The 20170-nt window shown below is 36.7% G+C and overlaps 1 protein-coding gene across 1 annotated transcript in view; it reads left to right on the forward strand.

The window, feature by feature from the left end:
• SEL1L (SEL1L adaptor subunit of ERAD E3 ubiquitin ligase) overlaps positions 1–20170 on the forward strand; it is a 46499-nt gene that overhangs the window by 12102 nt on the left and 14227 nt on the right. Inside the window, exons 4-17 of the mRNA XM_039351533.1 lie at positions 2102–2269; positions 3523–3628; positions 5441–5603; positions 7293–7346; positions 7431–7490; positions 7862–7943; positions 9092–9246; positions 11601–11657; positions 13355–13423; positions 15769–15846; positions 16702–16764; positions 17180–17267; positions 18133–18281; positions 19025–19190. Coding sequence (XP_039207467.1) covers positions 2102–2269; positions 3523–3628; positions 5441–5603; positions 7293–7346; positions 7431–7490; positions 7862–7943; positions 9092–9246; positions 11601–11657; positions 13355–13423; positions 15769–15846; positions 16702–16764; positions 17180–17267; positions 18133–18281; positions 19025–19190 — 1458 coding nt within the window. The remainder of the gene's footprint in view (positions 1–2101; positions 2270–3522; positions 3629–5440; positions 5604–7292; positions 7347–7430; positions 7491–7861; positions 7944–9091; positions 9247–11600; positions 11658–13354; positions 13424–15768; positions 15847–16701; positions 16765–17179; positions 17268–18132; positions 18282–19024; positions 19191–20170) is intronic.

The following is a 20170-nucleotide window of genomic DNA, read 5'->3' on the forward strand; positions in this document are numbered from 1 at the left end:
CTCAAAGAGCCACTTGAACCCGTTTCCCACCAAAAACAAAACACTGGGAGCCGCAAAACCCTTTTGATATCTAAAATGAAGATAACACTGCATATATCCTTTTTTATCTTTATTATAGGTGTGTGTGTGTGTGTGTGTGTGAGAGAGAGAGAGAGAGTGTTTGTGTATGTGTATGTGTATACACACACACACACACACACACACACACACACATTAAAAATAAAAGTAAAAATATGACTCTTGGGAATATCCATACTATTAAAACAATGATCACCAAGAGAATGCTTTAAGAGAATAAAATTACATACACACACAGGTTAAAAAAAGGATATATGCAGTGTTATCTTCATTTTAGATGTCAAAAGGGTCTCTCTCTCTCTGTCTCTCTCCCTCCCTCCCTCTCTGCCCTTTGTCTGCCACTCCTCTTCCCCCACTCTCTTTCTTTCTCTCTCTTTCCTCTCTCTCTCCCCTCCCTCTCTCTCTCTCTTTCTCTCTCTCTTTCTCCCCCCCCCATCTGCTGCTCACCTGGCAAGCTTCAAGTTGTTCTCCAACAATCTCAGGGGTAGGCAACCTCGGCTCTTTTATGACTCATAGACTTCAACTCCCAGAATTCCTGAGTCAGCCTAGCTGGGCTAGCTAGCTCTCTCCTGCCCTTCCTGCTTCCTGCAGAGACGCAGCAAAGGGAGGAGCTCCGCCCAGAAAGCTTTTCAGCTCCTCAGAGAACAATGTGAGTGCACTCTCTTTTACACATATACACACACGCACACAAAACACACACACACACACACACACACAGAGAGAGAGAGAGAGAGAGAGAAGCAGGGAAGCGCAATTGCCTCTCTCTGTCTCTGTCTCTCTCTGCAAAGGCAGAGGAGGCTGGGAGCCACATGGGAAGGCTCAAAGAGCCGCATGCGGCTCCGGAGCCGCAGGTTGCCGACCTGTGGAATAGACTCTCTTGAATAGAGTCTACTTCTATTCGCTTTCAAAAGCCAATAGGAATTGTCCAGGCTGTCTCTGCCCTGCTGAGCCCGCCAAAAGTCCCATTCTGCAAACGGTGCTGCATCAGTTGAGTAGTCCTCGACTTACGACCGGTTGAGTAGTCCTCGACTTACAACCGGTTGGGGGTCGCGGCATTAAAAAGGTTGAGAACCACTGTTCTAAACCATAAAGTGGATTATTTTGAATCTTAGCTTGTGGGAATCAGTCACTACAGCTTATTTGGGGCTTACTGCAGTGCATATGGCAAAGAAGGAGTTACAAATAAGCTATTACTATATTTGGTTACCATATAAGTTTTATTTGAATATAAGCAGATAATCTTTATGATACATCAAGATTTGCAAATTGAAATATCCCAATAGATTTTTTTAAGAACAAATATTTTGCAAAATTAAGGCATCTGAAGTCCTTAATCATTATGAAACTTTTCACACATCTAATTATAACACTGAAAGAAAGCATAACATGATTTTTGCTCTCTTTTAGTGCTGTATCATAAATATAGCACATGCTCACTGGCTTTTCAGTTCTGTTCAAATGCCACGTCAAATTGCATTTCCTTGTTTTATGTAAATTTCAGAATTGCATTGCATCTTGTAAAGAGATGATATTCTGTCAAAATCCTAATCTATTTTTAATTTAGGTCAAGAACTATAACAGTGAATTGTTGCAGAATATTGCAGCATTAAAATGGACATTGGTACTTTATTAACAGATTTAATCAGATTCTATCTTAAATAATTGATTTAGATAATTTCATTGTGTTGATTTTATTTTCTCTCAATTGTTTAGATTTTGTGACTGTCATGTTGGCTTTCAGCTGTACAACATAGAGATAACTTTTCATGCATTTGGTTCTGCTGTAGAATAGTTTCTGACTGGCAGAGGTTTTGACAATTTATATGTGATTCTGTTAACCTGTTACAATTTCTTGATCTTCTGAAACTGAAAATGTGAAAATGTTTATAGACTTCTTTTTGTAATAAAACACCTTAGGATATATATTTTACACAGGAAATCTGCAAGAAATAAAATTTACAAACAATTGGTGACCTTGTAGGCATTGCAACTTCAGGGTGTTTCATGTGGGTTTTTGTTTTAGTTTTGACAGCTATTGGAGGAACTGCAGATGGTGAGTTATGTCGATTCCCCTTTCTCTTTATGGAGAAGGAATACTCAGAATGTACTGCAGATGGGAGAGAAGATGGAAGACTATGGTGTGCGACAACCTATGACTACAAGACTGATCAAAAGTGGGGCTTTTGTGAAAGTAAGAATGGCTTTGCTAAAAAATTCAGTTTTCAGACTTCGTGAATTTAAATTAATGGGAGTCATTAAGGGATGTGAATGTGAAAAGTTATGTTTGTGCATTCTGATAAATGGATTTAAAGGATCCGTTGTTAATAGAGATTCTGCATATTATCAGCGTGGGAATTGTTGCCAGTACAAGTACTGCTTACAAGAAGATCTCCCAAAGGTATTTACCAGGACCCAAAAACATACCTTCTGTATTTTTGCAAGAGTTAAATTAAGCAGCTAAATGAAATGACTCTTTCTTTAGCCTAATGTTGTACATATTAATTACATTAATTCACCATTCAATTTTTACTTTTTATATTTTAGAATTTTTGATACATTACTCATGAGCTTGTTTTTTTTAGAGTAGAGCTTAGATTTAAAGTTCTGATGCATTTAATAAGTTAAAAATGTTTTAGAAAAAAAAAAGGTAATTTCAATATGTGAATATTTTCTCCACATGCTTACAAAACTTTGGAAACTATAGAAGAATAATCTTGAATAAACAATAAATATAAAGAAGCATTTCTTTTCTTTTTTTCTTTTTACTCCGTTCCAATTGCTAGTTCAGCTTTTTGTTTAAAATAATAAATGATATTACCTGGAACAATACATTTTCTATGCTTAAATACAATCTCTCTGATCACTGGAAATATTTCTATCAATAGAATTAATCTATTGAAAGTTCATTTCCATTTATTTTAATTCTAAAAATGTAGCAAATAAACAATGTTTATTTTTGAAACTGGTCAGGTGTAAAATTTCATAAAATATTCTGCTTTCTATGCAAAATGTGTTTTGAGTATAAAATAGGATGGTTTGGACCTTGGGAAATGCTCCAAGCAGCTCATTTGGGGGAAAAAGTGTGTTTTCATAATTTTTTACTCTGAAAATGCCACAAAATGTTTTGCATATTCCTAATTAAAATCAGTGTTTTTTTTAACATTTAAAAAAATAACGCCTTTTTTTTTTAAAAAAAAAAACTTCATCAAATGCATCATGAAGACTGGTTTCTAAGAATACCATCAAATTATGAGTCAGATATACTTTGGATTGTTTTTTTATATGATTGGGTTTTTTTTCTTTTCAGAGCCTATAGTAATTTGATTGCCGCGTTATAAGCAAAATGGCAGAAAACAGTATAAGCCTGAAATAGATGGTCTCAGAATAAAATGACAGAATTTTAGTGAGTGTTAATTATCCTTTTTTAAATCTTCTTTTTATTAGCTGAAGAGGAGTCTCATAAGAGAAGACAAATGCAGGAAGCAGAAGATGTTTACCAAACTGGGATGAAAATTCTTAATGAGAGCAGAAAAAAGGCCCAGAAGAAAGAGTGAGTTGTCTTCTTTATATAGATCAAATCTTCTGCATAGAAGGATATCAGTAGCTTTTAATTATGAAATCTATGTCAATTTCTCCCAGTATTGTATTCATCAAATTTTTTGGGGTTACAAATTCTGTGGATCAAACTAGCAAATGCATACTGCTGATGCCTATTGTGTTTTCCCCAAAATAAGACCCAATTTTTATATATTTTTTGCCTCCCAAAGAGGCACTAGATCTGATTTTCGGGGGATGTCTTATTTTTTTTTCCTGACACCTACCTAGCCTTGTGGCAGCACCAACAACTCTGTACAGCAGGAGCCCACGTGGCTACCACCCACTCACAGCCGCTTGCAGATGCCAGATGCATCACGCAGGTGCTGCAACAAAGCAGGAGGGGAACTGCCCCATCCACTTACCTCAGGACCGTCGCAGCCAGGCCTCCCAAGCCATGACACCTGTTGCATCGCTGCCTCACTTCTGCGGCCGCTCGCAGCAGGACTCCACGTGGCCTGCTGTGAGTGGCAGCTCGGTGAAATGTGCCACGTGACATCCTGCTGCCAGCAGCTGCCAGCAACCAGAAATGGCCGGCAATGGCCACATAGGTTCCTGCTGGATGGGGCTGCTGCTGCTGGTGCCACTGCCACAAGGCGAGGCAGGTGTGAGGTCATGGGAGGCCTGCCTGTGGAGGCCCTGAGGTAAGCTGGTGCAGGGTGCATGAGGCAGCTTCACCCCCTACCCCCGCCCTAGCTTGATTGTTACATGTGCGCCTTGCCCTACCTCATGCAACTAGACAGTGAGATGGAGTGGACAGGGTCTTATCTAGGGCTAATTTGGGGGGTAGGGCTTATATTAGGTGTACATGTAAAAATCAAGCTAGGGCTTATTTTGGGGAAATATGGTATATGTTGAATATATGCAGTCACTGAGAAACCTCTAATGTGCTCCAAGTTTCTTTCACAACAGGGTCCCCAACCCCCAGTCCACAGACTGATACCAGTCTGCGGCCTGTTGGGAATGCTCCATGCAAGCGTCAGGTGAGCGCGCAAAGCTCCATTTTTGCAAGTGGCGGATGCGCATATGAAACCATTCCCTCTCCCCTGCCACTGCTGGTCCATGGAGCTGGAAAGATTGGGGATCACTGTTTTACAAGATATAGCATATCAGATAAATGCTACCTATTAGGTTAAAACCTAAGGCAGAAGTAGATGAGTGCCTATTTCTGTGAATCATGAAGCCCCCAAGCACACATCATTAGCATGGGGTGGTTTCCTCCCTCCCTTCCCAATTATTAACAAAGGTTGGTAGGTTCAGTGCACATTTTTTTGTCGTAACTACCCCCTGCTAACAAACGGGGGGAAAATAATTTCAATCTCACCCCAGCAATAAAAATGTTTGACTTAATGTTTTTGCTATTATTTTCAGTATATGAAGCTTGCATTTCAGTTATGACATTGCATTCATGTCTTACATTATATATCACATGAGAGAAATCTGCTAACCTTTAGAGAAGAGATATAAGGTCTGTCCACTTGGATGTATCCTCCAGAAACTTCCAAAAGTTTTTAGCAGTTATTAATGTAATATTGTTAATGTATTGTTAATGTAATTTTAGGGAAACATTATTAAATACATAAAGAGGGAATAACCATGTTCATTGTAAATGTTAATAAAATGAAATTGGATTTGGGTTTTAACAATCATATTCATTCAAAGGGCTTGTGCAGCCTTCAGCTGGAGAATTTGCACACCATCTACACATGCATTTTTGGAACAGCATTTATGCTTAAAAGAATAAAGCATGCATTTTTTTTCCCTTAAGGGCTTATCAGTATTTTTTGAGAGCTGCTGACATGAATCATACTAAGGCGATGGAAAGAGTGTCTTATACATTATTGTTTGGTGACTACTTGAAACAAAATATTCAATCAGCTAAAGAACTGTTTGAGAAGCTTACTGAAGAAGGATCTCCTAAAGGTCAAACAGTATGTATATTTTTTTTCTCTCAGGGCCCATAGATCTGTCATTCTTATTGTGAAAAGTTCTGGGATGAGAAGGTTGTATATAATTGAAAAGTATGCTCACATTTTAAACCATACTCATCTATATAAAATTATATTAATTAATTTACAGATACTAAGTCAAAAGGAGCAATAAGGGAACAAACCAATTTCATACGTTATACTTTCAACATAGTGAGATTGATAGCTAGCCCCTTTTAAACATTTTCTATTTTTAATAAACATTTTAAAAGTTGCATTTTTTTATCTTAAATTTATACAAAATTGACTATTATTCCTAGAAGTTGATCTATTAATGTGAGATATTCCAACATTTCAGCCAAGAATTGTAGCCAAAAAACTAATATTAGCCTTCCAGTATACTTTATTAAAAAACACTGTAGATCTAAAATCGTCCAAAACACATTCTAATACAATATGGGTAACAATTTAGAAGTTTCAAATAATGCTAGTGAAATCAAGTGGTCCAGAGTCATTGAGAGTTAGGTTCCATACAGATTTAATAAATAATAAATTATCATCATCTCGTAAAATATAGTTTTATGTATCTTCAGGAAAATTCCTCATACTACATCCAGGTGTGTGTAAACACTCATGTCTGTGTTTAAATTCATGTTGGAAAAACTTTTTTTTAACGCTTCCTGGATACTAAAAGTGCAGCTGCTGAACTTGTATTGGGAGGAGGGCATTTTACAGGAGGGGAGCCCCTGCAGTCCCATCATGATGAGGACTGTCAATAAGCATTCTCTACATCAGTGGTTCTCAACCTTTCTAATGCCGCGACCCCATAATACAGTTCCCCCAACCACTTATACATCACCGGGTGCCAGGGGCATGGCCAAAGAAAAGGGGAAAAAAATGGCGGACAGCCTTGTTTGGCGACCCCCGTGAAATGGTCATTCGACCCCAAATGGGGTCCCGACCCACAGGTTGAGAACCACTGCTCTACAAGCACCTCTTGGGTAATCAGATTTTATTTTGAATAAGTGATCTTGCAGATAACTGGCCCCAAGCCATGTAGCATTGTATTCTACTGCTTGATTTATACCATTTATTAAGACTTGCAATTAAGCAAATTATAATATCCCAATATATCTGTTACACTAGAGCAGTGTTTTAGCACCACTAAATAAACACATGTGGTAGATTAACTAATAAGGAATGATTTTTCCTTACAAAAGCCATGGTGGCACAGTGTTAGAATGCTGTATTGCGGGCTAATTCTGCCGACTGCCAGGAGTTTGATTCTGACCGCCTCAGGGTTGACTTAGCCTTCCATCCTTCTGAGATTGGTAAAATGAGGACTCAGATTGTTGGGGGCAATATATTGACTCTGTAAACTGCTTAGAGAGAGCAATAAAGCACTATGAAGCGATATATAAGTCTAAGTGCTATTCTATTGCTATTTTATGTAAAATTTTGCACCTGTGTCAAAACAAAACCCACATTGCAGCTTTCTATGGTCTTTAAAAACAAAACAGGAATTATCTGGGGCATTAGTTACGGATTTCTTCATCATCATCATCACAGCTCCCACACTATGCCTACAAAAGATGTCTGGATATAATGCTGCTGTCTATTTAATTTGGATTCAGAAAACATATCTAATCAAAATAATTTTGTAAAATTGCCATTTTTTAATGTTTCTTTCAGGCCCTTGGATTTCTATATGCTTCTGGTCTTGGTGTTGATTCCAGCCAGGCTAAGGTAATGTAAAGCCACCATCTTTTGCCTGTTTCTTGTTAGTGTGCCATTGAAAACAATTAACCAGCTGCACTTTTTTTTTTGTAGGCATTAGTTTATTATACTTTTGGTGCTCTTGGAGGAAATTTAATAGCACATATGATTTTGGTAAGTAGAGTTTCCTCAACCATACAAATAATGACATAAAACAGCAAAATCCTGATAGCAATCTTGCCTTCTAGGTTTTATGGCTATGTTTGGTACTTACTGAGAATTTATCCCAATGAACAGAGAGAAATTTACCTCGAGGAGATAAATTTAGTATTATTAATTTGCTTTTAAAAAGGAATATTGTAATTGTATGTATAAGGTTTGGAATTGCTCAATTTTATTGTTTTTACTTACAGCATTCTATCCTGAATTTCATTGAAACAAAAGAAGTTGCAGATAATTTAACAAAAACATGTTATTTTTGTTTTGAGTATTTTCAAATGTAAGACAGCAGTACTTGCTTTATGACAGTAGTCGCTTCTTTTCAGGGCTACCGGTACTGGGCTGGAATAGGTGTCCTTCAGAGCTGTGAATCTGCACTTACGCATTATCGCCTAGTAGCTAACCATGGTACGTATATGTATGTTTATACATCTAGTACAGTGGTTCTCAACCTTTTTATACGGCGACCCCCGGTCACATGGACGCGCCGCCCCATGCGCGGTGCGCATGCGTGGCGCTGCCCCCTGAGGGGGGAAAATGACAGATCGCGTTGTTTGGCGACCCCCGTAAAATGGTCGTTCGACCCCAAATGGGGTCGCGACCCATAGGTTGAGAACCGCTGATCTAGTAGATGAAGAAATAGATTTATACATTTCTATTAACTAATTTATACACAAGAAAAATTTGTGACATTCATTCCCTTTAAATAGAAATGTGGTTGGTTATACAGATTATATGATGGCTAGTAATCAGCTAATGCTAAAAGCAAAGCTTGGACTCTGATGTTTGTTTCAATTGATATAACAGGTTTTGTCACAGGATCTACAAGGGGAAACGTTTCAATATCCCTTGCATGGTGTAAATTTGATCTGGAACATTCATATATCTTATAGCACATTTGGCGAAGAGATGGGGGGAAAAGTCTTATGCAAACAGAATTGTGCTATTATTTAGTTTCCCATAAGAAATAATAGAATTGCAAGCATATAATGAATGTTTTTCTTTAGTACAATATTATCTTAATTAGATGTTTCAAGTTTATTTCTTATTTTTGCAATATTAGATATTATCCTTGCTTGAACTAATTGGTTCTGTTTAACCCTCTTACTTGGAGACTTAGCTGGCATCACAAATATTTGTATAAAGAAATAGCAGCCAGAACCTCTTCACATTAAATTAGTTGTCCCATGATAGTGTTGTGTTTCTCTCCTCTCCCCCATAAACTTAATCTACAAATCCCAGGGTTAGAACATTTTTCTTTGTAGAAAGTATCCATAATTTGGAGGTGATCTTGAGGGGCTCCCTTAGAAAGGAATATCTTAATGATACAGTGTTACTTTTAATCTTGTAGCAAACTTCTGTATACTTTACAGAATCACATGACTCAATGAAAGACATATTTGCTTATAAATATTTATGTGTCAGTTATTCAAAGGGCATTTAGAACAGGTGATGATTCCTTTTAGTAATTCCATGTATGAAAACTATGATGTGCACTAGACTTTGAATTTTATAAGGATAAAATTAAATGTTTCTGCCCTGTTCTTTCTCCCTAGTGGCTAGTGATATCTCTCTGACTGGAGGCACAGTGGTTCAGAGAATTCGTCTGCCGGATGAAATAGAAAATCCAGGAATGGCAAGTGGAATGTTGGAGGAAGATTTAATACAATATTATCAATTCTTAGCTGAAAAGGGAGATGTTCAAGCGCAGGTAATTTAATTGTCAAACTAGGATGGGAAAGAGAAAAGTTAGTTCACTCATTTATATCGATTGAACAGGAATAGGGAATGTAGCCAATTTTTGGAGTTGAGTAGGTTCACTGAAGAAGGCTTGTTTGCCTAATTAGATAAAAGTTTATTCTTTCCGTTGCATTGTGTTTGCTTGTTTAACTGCCTGAGAAGCGAGACTTACAATTGCAGCTGATTTATTGATTAGCTAGTGGGTGGAGCTACATTCTTGCAATTTAGTCTCTGGAAACAGAGAAGAGGCAGTAGGCCCTCTCACGTCAGCACGAGTGGGGCAAGCCTGACCTAACAGGATGAGATGGTTCTTCAGACAGCCTGGAATTTAATAACAGGGCTCTTCTTAAAATTAACAATAAAATTATTTACTGAGAGAATGATGCAAAGTAATCAAATCAAACTAAAGGTCTTGAAAATAATAGGATGTATGTCAGTTAAACATGTCAGTGATGGCGATGAGATATTGAAGAATAACAACATGAACTTTTTTTCCCAAAGTTGTGTCATTTTGATTGCCACATTTGTTGGAAATGGTGAAGAGTTTATCAGGAGGCAAGTTAGGGAATACTCAACTATACTCTTTAGGTATAAGATATTTTAAAGGAGCTTTTTTAAAGAACACAAGTTCCTCCAACGTTTTAAAAAGGCAGCTTGGTTGGTTGTAGAGCATACTATATTTTCAAAACATGATGAAGTCAGATTTTATGTAAAGCTGGGGAAATTTTTTTCCTTTCCGTTCTACAAAATGCTGTGAGTACTTCCATTTGTCATTTCGATTTAGTTTGCACTAAAACTAGTTTGTACATTCTCTTTCCTGAAACTTAGTACAATGAGCTGTGGTTGCATGGCATTATTTTACATAAGCGTCGGGGCCCACTTCAAAACCTCATCCTAAGAAAGCAGAACTCATGGAAGCAGTTTCTTCCAAAAGAAACTTTTATTAGGAGAAGCTGGTAGCAGCCATAATAGACAGGATCTGAGGGTTTCCCGCTCAGATCAATAGGTTAAAAGAGTCCCAAGCAAATCTCGTCCCAGTAGTTCATCTGGTCAGTTCAAATGGGCCAATCCCCAGGTGTTAAGTCAGTTGTGGGAAAGAGCTGATAATAAGCTAGCAAAGGCATGATTTCCAAATCAATACTTCAGAACATTGTAATGAGCAATACCTTACAAAACATGATAACAGCCATGATTTGGTATAGCTCATCAGCTTATGATTACTTTTGGAGTACAGAGTGTTGCCTTGTTCTCATTGCCCATCCTTTATTGTTTTGGATTGTTACAAAGAACTTGTGTAAACCAATGTTACTCAGCAGAAAACTGGATGTTTGGGATAAATGTAAGGAAAATCTTTTTTTTCCTGATTAGTTTTCAATATGCAGGAAGTAATTTCATGTGGGGGCATGACTGTGCCGCCCTTTGGATCTAAGCGGAAAATATGCTTCATTACCCTGGAAGATCATGTAGTCCTCTTTGGCAACTTAACACAGATGTTTCTTTTCTCCAAATCATGTGGCTGCCTGCCATAGTTAGGTACAGTTCAGGAAAAAAAGATGCATTTGGTGACAAGTGCCTCATGAGCAGTCTGATGTGTTCTAAAGACCCTTTTCTCTTAGAAATTGCACAGCCCAATTAACAATATGAAGAGATAGAGCCTGGGCTGATATGTATTTATTACATTTATTCACCACCTGACCATATCAAAGCCTTGTCTCCATGCATGGAGAGTTTGTAGATATCTCATCAATTCTGAGATGAAATTACTATTTTTTTATCGCAGCAGGGCAGTTGCAAATACTGTATATTCTTGCTTTGACAATATACAGAACTGTCTGGTATTTTGGGGGTTAATGCAGAGCAGAAGAGGGTGGGGGAGGTAAAGCCCGGGAAAGAAAGAGGAAGGAAACCTTTGACCTTCACACTAATTGAATAACGTGATATATGACAGCTAATTTAGGGAGGGAACATGCTGATAATTTAACTGCTCAGAGGAAGAGAACTTAGATCTTAGCATGTTGTTATGGTTCCGGCTAATGAAACACTTCAAAGAACTTCCAGGCATTGATTTTCCTAAAAGTCATTTATTGTTACAAAATGTCGGATAAGGCATCAGCCTCCGTTATGCCTGTGCCGACATTTTGTAACAATAAATGACTTTTAGGAAAATCAATGCCTGGAAGTTCTTTGAAATGTTTCATTAGCCGGAACCATAACAACTTGATTTGGAGGTTGTCCCTTTATTGTGTGTGCATTCTAATATTCTTTTTCTTCAGTGTACGCTTTCTTGATAGGAAATTAAATAACATGTTTCAACTACTATTTCAGGTAGGGCTTGGACAATTGCACCTGCATGGAGGAAGAGGAGTAGAGCAAAACCATCAGGTATCTGTAGGGCAGTGCTTCTCAATTATTTTCTGTCATGCCCCCCCTAGGAAGAAGAAAACATTTCGCGCCCCCCGCGCGACTGTAAAACTTTTTTTTCTGTACAGAGGACCGATTTCCGGGTCTAAAAGTCACACGGGCGGGTTTGGCCAATGAGGATAGAGCATCATGCCTATCCAATCGGGTCCTTTGCATGTGTCACGTGCGTTGGCGGTCATGTTGTCCTCCGCGTCGGGCTGCCGCTTGCGAGTGAGTCGGATGATCCGATCTAGAAATCCAATATGACAGTATTTGCCGAGGTCAAACGAGCCCCCCTTTACGGAGCCTCGCGCCCCCCCTGGGGGGCACGCCCCACTATTTGAGAAGCACTGCTGTAGGGCAATACATGAGATGTTAGTACATTTAAGATGTAAAATGAAACTGGAATTGAAAATCTCTATATCTATTGCAAGAGCTGTCTTCTTAGCATAACAGTAGAGATCTAGGAGGTATTTCAACGTTGGGTGGTCACTGCAGAAGGAGCCAAATTCCAGTTTGTCTTGTATTACATAGTTCCTACCTGACGTTGGTCTGCATGCATTTACTGTAGCTCACAAATATATCCCATTTTTGCCTGTTGCAACTTGTTCTCATGGATTTATGTTGAAAAGTTTATGTAGAAAGATAGAATACATTGTTCACTTGTTTGAATAAGCAGCAAATGTTATTAATAATGCAATAATCAAGATGACCAATGTATGTAAGTGAAGAATGTTTAATTCAAGTTTGGCATTAAATAAGAAGGCGTAGACTATGCCTGTGGTGAGAAATTTATTAAACAAATTATACATTAAAGAAAGCAATGTTTCTCAATCTTGGGAACATTAAGATACATGCACCTTAAATCCCAAAATTCTGGAAGTTGAAGACTATATGTCTTAAAGTTGTCAGGGTTGAGAAACATTGCTGGAATGATGCAATCAGAATCACAGTAATGCAACTAAAATAAACAAAAGTATTTTAAAAATAGAATATAGTTCTAAGATGATAATTTTAAGTATATTGTTTAACATAATCCCATTAAATGTATTTAGTATATACTTACTATAATTAGTAAAGTAATAGAATAAACAACTTTTTGTCAGCTTTCTTTTCCTTGCAGTGCTAGGGTACCAATAGGAACTGCTTATATTGAAAAACATTTAAAAATAATGCCTCCTTAAAATAGAATAACTCCTTCTTGTTCCTCCACATCCTTTATTCTCATGTGTGGACCAGGCCTCTTACTCAGCTAAACTGATACCAAGAGTTCATAAGATCATGATGTAAAAAGATGTAATAGTCATAATAAGTATTTATGTACCTTTTAGCTAATTAAAAGGAAATTTTCTCAAATTCTCAAGTCATGGTTTTGATGGACCAAAAATTGTGCATTGAAGATGCAGTCCTGTGGGCTACTTGGAATTAAGCACTATTTATCACAGTGTGATTGCTTTCAAATAAACAAGGATATGTATAGGCTATCAAACAAATGATACTGCCTTAGTATTCAAAAAGTGAAATAATTGTTGAATTTGCATATTTTAGTATCACATTCAGTTATATAAAACTAGTATATTTGCTCATATAATGCAGATTTTTAAACAAACTTGAATGAAGGCCAAATGTTGTATTAAAAATTGTCACATATTTATATTTCTACTCTTTTTCTCCTCCAGAGAGCTTTTGAATACTTCAACCAAGCAGCTAATGCTGGCAACTCACATGCAATGGCATTTTTGGGGAAGGTAAGGCATACCACCTTTGAGCTGTGTATTTGGAAATTACTTTTTGATTACTACTTCAATCAGAGGATTTATACTGTAAAAAATAAAACATAGCTAAATGTCAGTGTGATTGTCTATTTAAATGTTTCTCTAAAAGGCAGTATCTGACATAACTTCAACAGAGAATGAACAAGACCCAAACCTTCCTAGGCCAGTTTAGGGAATAGCTTTAGCTGCCATAAACACTTTTCTATTACTGATACTTCACATAAAATCCAAATAAACCAACTAAAATAATTATAAGATAGAAAAATGTGGGTTAGACAGCATCACCACCAGATGCATTCGTAGCTGGTTGACCGGCCGTACTCAGCATGTGGTCCTCAATGGAACCGCATCTACATGGAGGGAAGTGTGTAGTGGGGTGCCCCAGGGCTCAGTTCTGGGCCCAGTGCTCTTCAACATCTTCATCAACAATTTGGATGGGGAACTCATCAAATTTGCAGACAACACCAAGCTGGCATGAATCAACACTCCAGAAGACAGTCTTAGGATACAGGACAGACTTGAACACTGGGCGCTATCTAACAAAATGAAATCCAATGGTGAAAAAAGTAAGGTTCTACATTAAGGCAAGAAAAACCAAATGTACAGGTATAGTATAGGGGGTACCTTGCTCAATAGTAGTAACTGTGAGAGATGCTTTTTATCAAGTAGGATCCATTCTGTGACTACCTTGGTCCACCTGCCATCAGTTCTTCTTGCTATGTGACCAGCCCATTCCCATTTCAATTCTTTTACTATCTTGATGATATTGTATACTTTCGTTTGTTCTCTAATCCATGTGCAGCTCTTTTGATCTTGTCTTGTAATGCCAAGAGTGTATCTTTTCATGGCTCTTTGCGCCACTCGTAGCTTTTGTATCGATTGTGAGATTAGTGTCCATGTTTCACTGGTATATGTTAGAGCAGGTAGCACACACTGAACAAAAACGTTTCGGCCATAGGAGGAGGTTCTTGAAAATTATGCTTAGCTTACCAAATGCCTGACAACCACATTTAACACGCCATTCTATTTCCTTTATTGTATCACCTACTACGTCTAGTTTTTCTCCAGATATAATTTTTTTTCTTTCTTTGGTGAATTTGTTTCTTGACAACAATATAGAAATATTTCACAATCCTGGGATTTCTTTTCAATGCTTCTATGAATTGCCTGCAGCCCATTATGTTTCCTCATAGTCTCCTTTCCAAGTATCAATTAGGTCTGCTTCTGCTGAGTGTCATGGTTTCAAGATTAGTGAGGTTATCTAATCGGATTAAGGTGTTCAAACCACTAAATGAGTTATTTCCCACAGAGAACAAGACTAACGTTTCTCAAACAACCATCACTGCTAAGCTTACTTTCCTTTAATGACTCTGATACACTTATTTTTATTCACATTTTTTTTAGACTCTAAAAGAATTCAGAGAATTACTTCATTTAGAAAAAGACTGCTAATTTAGACATAGGAATCAATTTTATAGTGTTATTATGGTAGAAACCTTCAACCTTGGAAGGTTTATAAGACATCTTCAGATTTTACTGGTCTGTCAAATAAGTCACACTTTGTAAATTTTATTAATTAGACAATTTTCCTGGAGAAAATCTGACAGAATGCTTTCCTCCTTAGTAATTTCATCCACTAAGCAAGAATTGAGATTTACTTAGGTACATCTTATTATTGGAGACTTTCTCATACAAAACTGAAAGAGGAATATTGCACATTTTTTGTAGAATTCTATTAGTTTGATTAAACAGGTGCTCCGAACTACAAGTGGCTGGCTGACCTTTAAGAACTACAAGAAAGTGTTCACAGATATAGAGGTGATGTTTCTTCTGCACTGTAGTTTGTAAGGTACAGGTTGGAAGGAGATTTTTCTCCCTTCCCTTTTTTAATGGATCTTTACACTTGTTTCTTCCTCTGTCACAAAATAAAAGTTAGACAAGCAAAACCAATCCAAGAGGCAAATCTGGATCATTGCAAGTCTTGCTTCCAGAATGAGGGGGGGAATATATGTCCATTTTTGGATGTTCTATTAGATCAAGCCAAAAGGAACCTTAACAGAAAGGACAATAGGCTATTCTTTCTCTCAGAGGAAGAATCTTTCTTCTAAGATTCTGTTACGATACATGCATTGATCAACTAAAACAAAATTTTACAAAATAGTTTTACATTTAAGCAACTTTAATGATATTATTATGGCTTTCATTAATGTTGGTATAATTCAAAGAAAAGTTCTGCATTAAGATATTATGCCAAAGATTAAATATTTTTTTCTAAAATTAGACTCTTAATAACTTTTAATTACATTTTGTTTTTATAGATGTATTCAGAAGGAAGTGATATTGTACCTCAAAGCAATGAAACAGCCCTTCAGTACTTTAAGAAAGCTGCTGACATGGTATGTTGCTGAAATTTTGGTTACAAAAACTCATATATATACAACCATATCTCTGGAAGCCAATCATTTTGAAAGGAAGTGTTCTTCACACAACAAATACATATTTGTTTGTTTTTGAGGAAAATTATTGTTTCTGATATATTCAGAAAATCCAAATAAAAATGCATTTTTCAAAAATCACATATGTTCAGTATTCTCCATTTATGACGCTCCACCTTTATTAATAAACTAGTTAAGTGGTTTTAAGCAATATGACTATTGCTCATATTTGTAAGACATATGTGACCCTGTGGTAGTATCTGTCATTTGTCCCATACAATAAAATTCATATATGCAAGTCTGATTATTTTCTTCAAGTGCTTTATGTCCAATTTGTCCTGACATAAGACTGGGCATTATGACAATTTAGTAATTATGTGAACAAAATGGAAAATGTTTGTCTTCAGCTCCGGGTAAACCTGCCCTATTGATTCAGTATCTTGCATATTATATGTTTTATACGGAACAAAACTCAAAATATTTCAACAGAGGGAGTTTGGAACAGGTCCTTTGATGCCTCATTTTTCACCTCAAGGCCACAAAAATAGATAATCAATGCTAACTATAATCTATACAAATTGTCCAAAGGGATAGTTTTGAACCGTTCTAAATTTCCCACTGCAAATAATATAATTGGCATGCCTGGGGAAGGGTTGCCAGCCTAATAAATACTTGCAAAAATAAAACATAGGAACCATGATAGTTTTGTTTTGAACTTAAAAACTTCTCTTCAGGATTGGAATATTTGTTTCCCAATCTGTCTTTTTACAAGTTACTAGTTTTGAGTTAGATTTTAATCACAGTCTTGTATTTCAGGGCAATCCAGTAGGACAGAGTGGTCTGGGAATGGCTTATTTATATGGAAGAGGTGTTCCAGTGGTAAGTCTCCTTAGGAAAATGGCAGTAACAACTCTATTAAAAAGAGAAGGTTGTTTTTGCAATATTAGAATCGTATTGTTTATATAGCCCTTTGTATTGCACTTAAATGGATATAAAGGAAAGTATCATTTGAAATGGAAATTAGAAAAAATATACTTTCAAGTGGTGGAAATGTTCAGATAAACAGTTCCAAGTATCTTTCAAAGATCCTGGAGTACTGGGGAACTACCAGAGGACTGCTATGGAATGCTTAAGTCCTCAGACAGATTCATATTTTACTCATTATCACTTAGAAGCAATATATGTATTCACATTAAAACATAATAAAAGAGATTTAGGATTGCACTGAAGATTTTTTTAGTGCACTTTAGTGTAGAATCCTGCCTGATCCTCCATCCTCTGTGTCCCCCTTTAGAACCATGATCTGGCCCTGAAGTATTTCCAGAAGGCAGCAGAGCAAGGATGGGTCGATGGACAGCTTCAGCTGGGCTCCATGTACTATAGTAAGAGACCTTTCTGATATTCAGAATTTACATTTTGGAACTGATATCTCATTTTTTACAGGAAGATGTTGGAAGTAATTGAATAATCGACACTTTGGTTTTCTTTTTTAGGAATGAAACATTTGTAATTTTCACCTCACAAAAATATGGCATAAATTAGATTATTAACCTTTAAAGCATGTCATTTTAAAAAGTGTCATTGTTGAATCAGTTTCTTTTTGCCTGCATATTATTGATCTTTTAATATGTATCCTTGCCAAAATAATTTTAAATAACAGACCAGAGTGCATCTCTGTTTCATAGCCAGAAAAATAAATATAATAGTGTATGGTTGGTTGGGAGTTATTATGTATTATTTTATTTCTGAATTGTCTAATAATTGAACCTCTTTGGGCAGATTATGGTTAATAAAGATATTAAAAAGAATAAAACTCATTCATACTTAGCACAGGATAGTTATTATAAAGCTAATGGAAGCCACAATTCATATTTTCATAGAATGAAATTGACATGTTGTTTTATTTAGTGACCTAAAGTCTTTCCCGCTTTTGATTATATTGATCCAGGAAGTGGATCAAGACACTGAGCTCTTTTAGTTGCGCTGTATGTTAGGACAACAAATATAATGTGTCAAGCAGAAAGCAAGATTTCAGGTTTGCACCAGACTTGTTAACTCTAAATTGTAGGCAACTGAATGGTTCGTAAGTTCATTTAGAATTATGTATTTTAATTTCACAATTCAGACTGAACTGGTGAATCTTGTTGTTGTCAACTAAGTGAAATAGCAACATTGATCAAATTTAGAGAGTGTACAGATCAAAGGACATCAATTCAATTATTCCTGCTAATTCTTTTCTATTTGTAGATGGCATTGGAGTCAAAAAAGACTATAAGCAAGCCTATAAATATTTTAATCTGGCTTCTCAAGGGGGCCACATTCTGGCTTTCTATAATTTAGCACAGATGCATGCTACTGGCACTGGAGTAATGCGGTCCTGTCATACTGCTGTTGAGGTAAATATTAGTTGTTTTCCTAAATGCAGGGACAATGAGCAGACAGTGTTGCACTTGTTTTAATGAAGTTCTGATTCTGTTTTAAGATGGGTCATCTTTGGGGGAATATAAATACAGCAGCAATGAACTATTTCAAATAATTTAGTATTACCATGGAAATACTTTAATTGGAATATATTCAAATAAATGCAGGGCTTGACTTTCTATAAATATGAAGAATACAGTTTGCTGTTTAAAGAGTGAAGTCATCTATCTGGATAACAAAAGGCTTAAATTTCAGCCTGCTTATTAACATGAATTATTCCAGGTTAAGTATTTTTTCTTTAAAGTTTCACATAAAGTAAGATGAATTCTAAGAGAAATTCAAACAACAGAATTAGCTTGCTAAAACAACAGTAGCTACTGATGAAATGTATTCACTCTTTTTCCCTATATGCACCAAAATCTGGAGCTTTGGTGGCTTCTCAAGAATGAAATTGTGAGCTTGATGGGAAAAGTTCAATGCTAAAACATTTAATGTAATCTAGAAACATTAAAAATAGGATTTGTTGGGAATTTGTGCTGTTCACTGAGTTCTTAAACATGTTTGATAATCTTTTTACCTAATGCTTGATTGCTCTTACTCATTCTTCATCACTGTTGAATGTTTGTGCAGATAATGAACAAGATAATTGTTTCTGCAACTAGAATATATTTCTAAATAGACAATACATAAATTAAAATTACCTTTTTTTCCCCTATAGCTATTTAAGAATGTGTGTGAACGGGGCCGTTGGTCTGAGAGACTTATGACTGCTTACAACAGCTATAAAGATGGCAATACAAATTCTGCAGTTGTTCAGTATCTCCTTTTGGCAGAACAAGGCTATGAGGTTGCACAAAGCAATGCTGCCTTCATTCTTGATCAAAGTAAGGATTAAATAGTTCCTTATATTGCTGGTCTAGTACAATGCAGTGGTAATTTTTAGCACCCAATTCTTACTTTTGCTTAGTTGCTTTTGTCTATGCACAAATGCATGTGATATATCAATTTAATATTCATATGAATTATGAATGAAGCATATATCCACACAGGAGTCGTAATCCCATAAAAAAATTAAAAATTCAAAAGCATTCTGAAATTAGTATTCTAGAACTCTAAACAGAGTTTATTGAAATATTTCTTTTTTTCCTTTGATTGTTCAATTATCAGACTCAAGTGAAAAATTCTATTTAAATGCCATTTCAAAATGAAAGCATTCATCTTATTTCCTTTTTAAATTATATGTATGTATAATTTAATCTCTGGAGCAAAGATGACACCAGCCACACGGACAGCTTTACCTTACATCTGTGGTGTTTCCGAAGCCACGGCTCGGCTGCTGGCCCCCCACAATGTGAGTGTTGCCCATAGACCAAAGCAGACCCTAAGAACTCAGATTATGCATCCCAAAGAGCCACTCCCCAATAGTGAACAGTCTTCCATAGTCTATAGAATTAATTGCAGGAACTGCCCCTGCAATTACGTTGGGGAAACAGCTAAAAGGCTCAGGACTAGGGTCCACGAACATGAACTGGCAATCAAAAGGCAGGAGCAGCGCTCACAAGTGTGGGCTCACATGGCCAATTTAAACCATACATTTGATCTGGAAAATGCACAGACCATATCTCGTGAGACCACTAAGAGTGGGCGCCTTCTCAAAGAAGCCTGGCTTTTGGATGAAAATTCCATCAACCGGCACATAGACCTCCTACCAGCATACCAGACTCTCAGAAGATGGGAGAAACAACGTGGTAATCCACGGGGTAGATGGCCATCCCATACGGTGCAAAAGCAAGACCATGGCTCTACAAATGGAGAAGCTGCGATCCCTAGGGAGGGCAGTGAACTGGCAAAAGAGGAGGGGGGG

The sequence above is a fragment of the Crotalus tigris genome, unplaced genomic scaffold, assembly GCF_016545835.1.
Source record: "Crotalus tigris isolate CLP2741 ecotype Arizona unplaced genomic scaffold, ASM1654583v1 scf7180000018371.15429387391:27106975, whole genome shotgun sequence".
In the NCBI taxonomy this organism is placed as follows: Eukaryota; Metazoa; Chordata; class Lepidosauria; order Squamata; family Viperidae; genus Crotalus; species Crotalus tigris.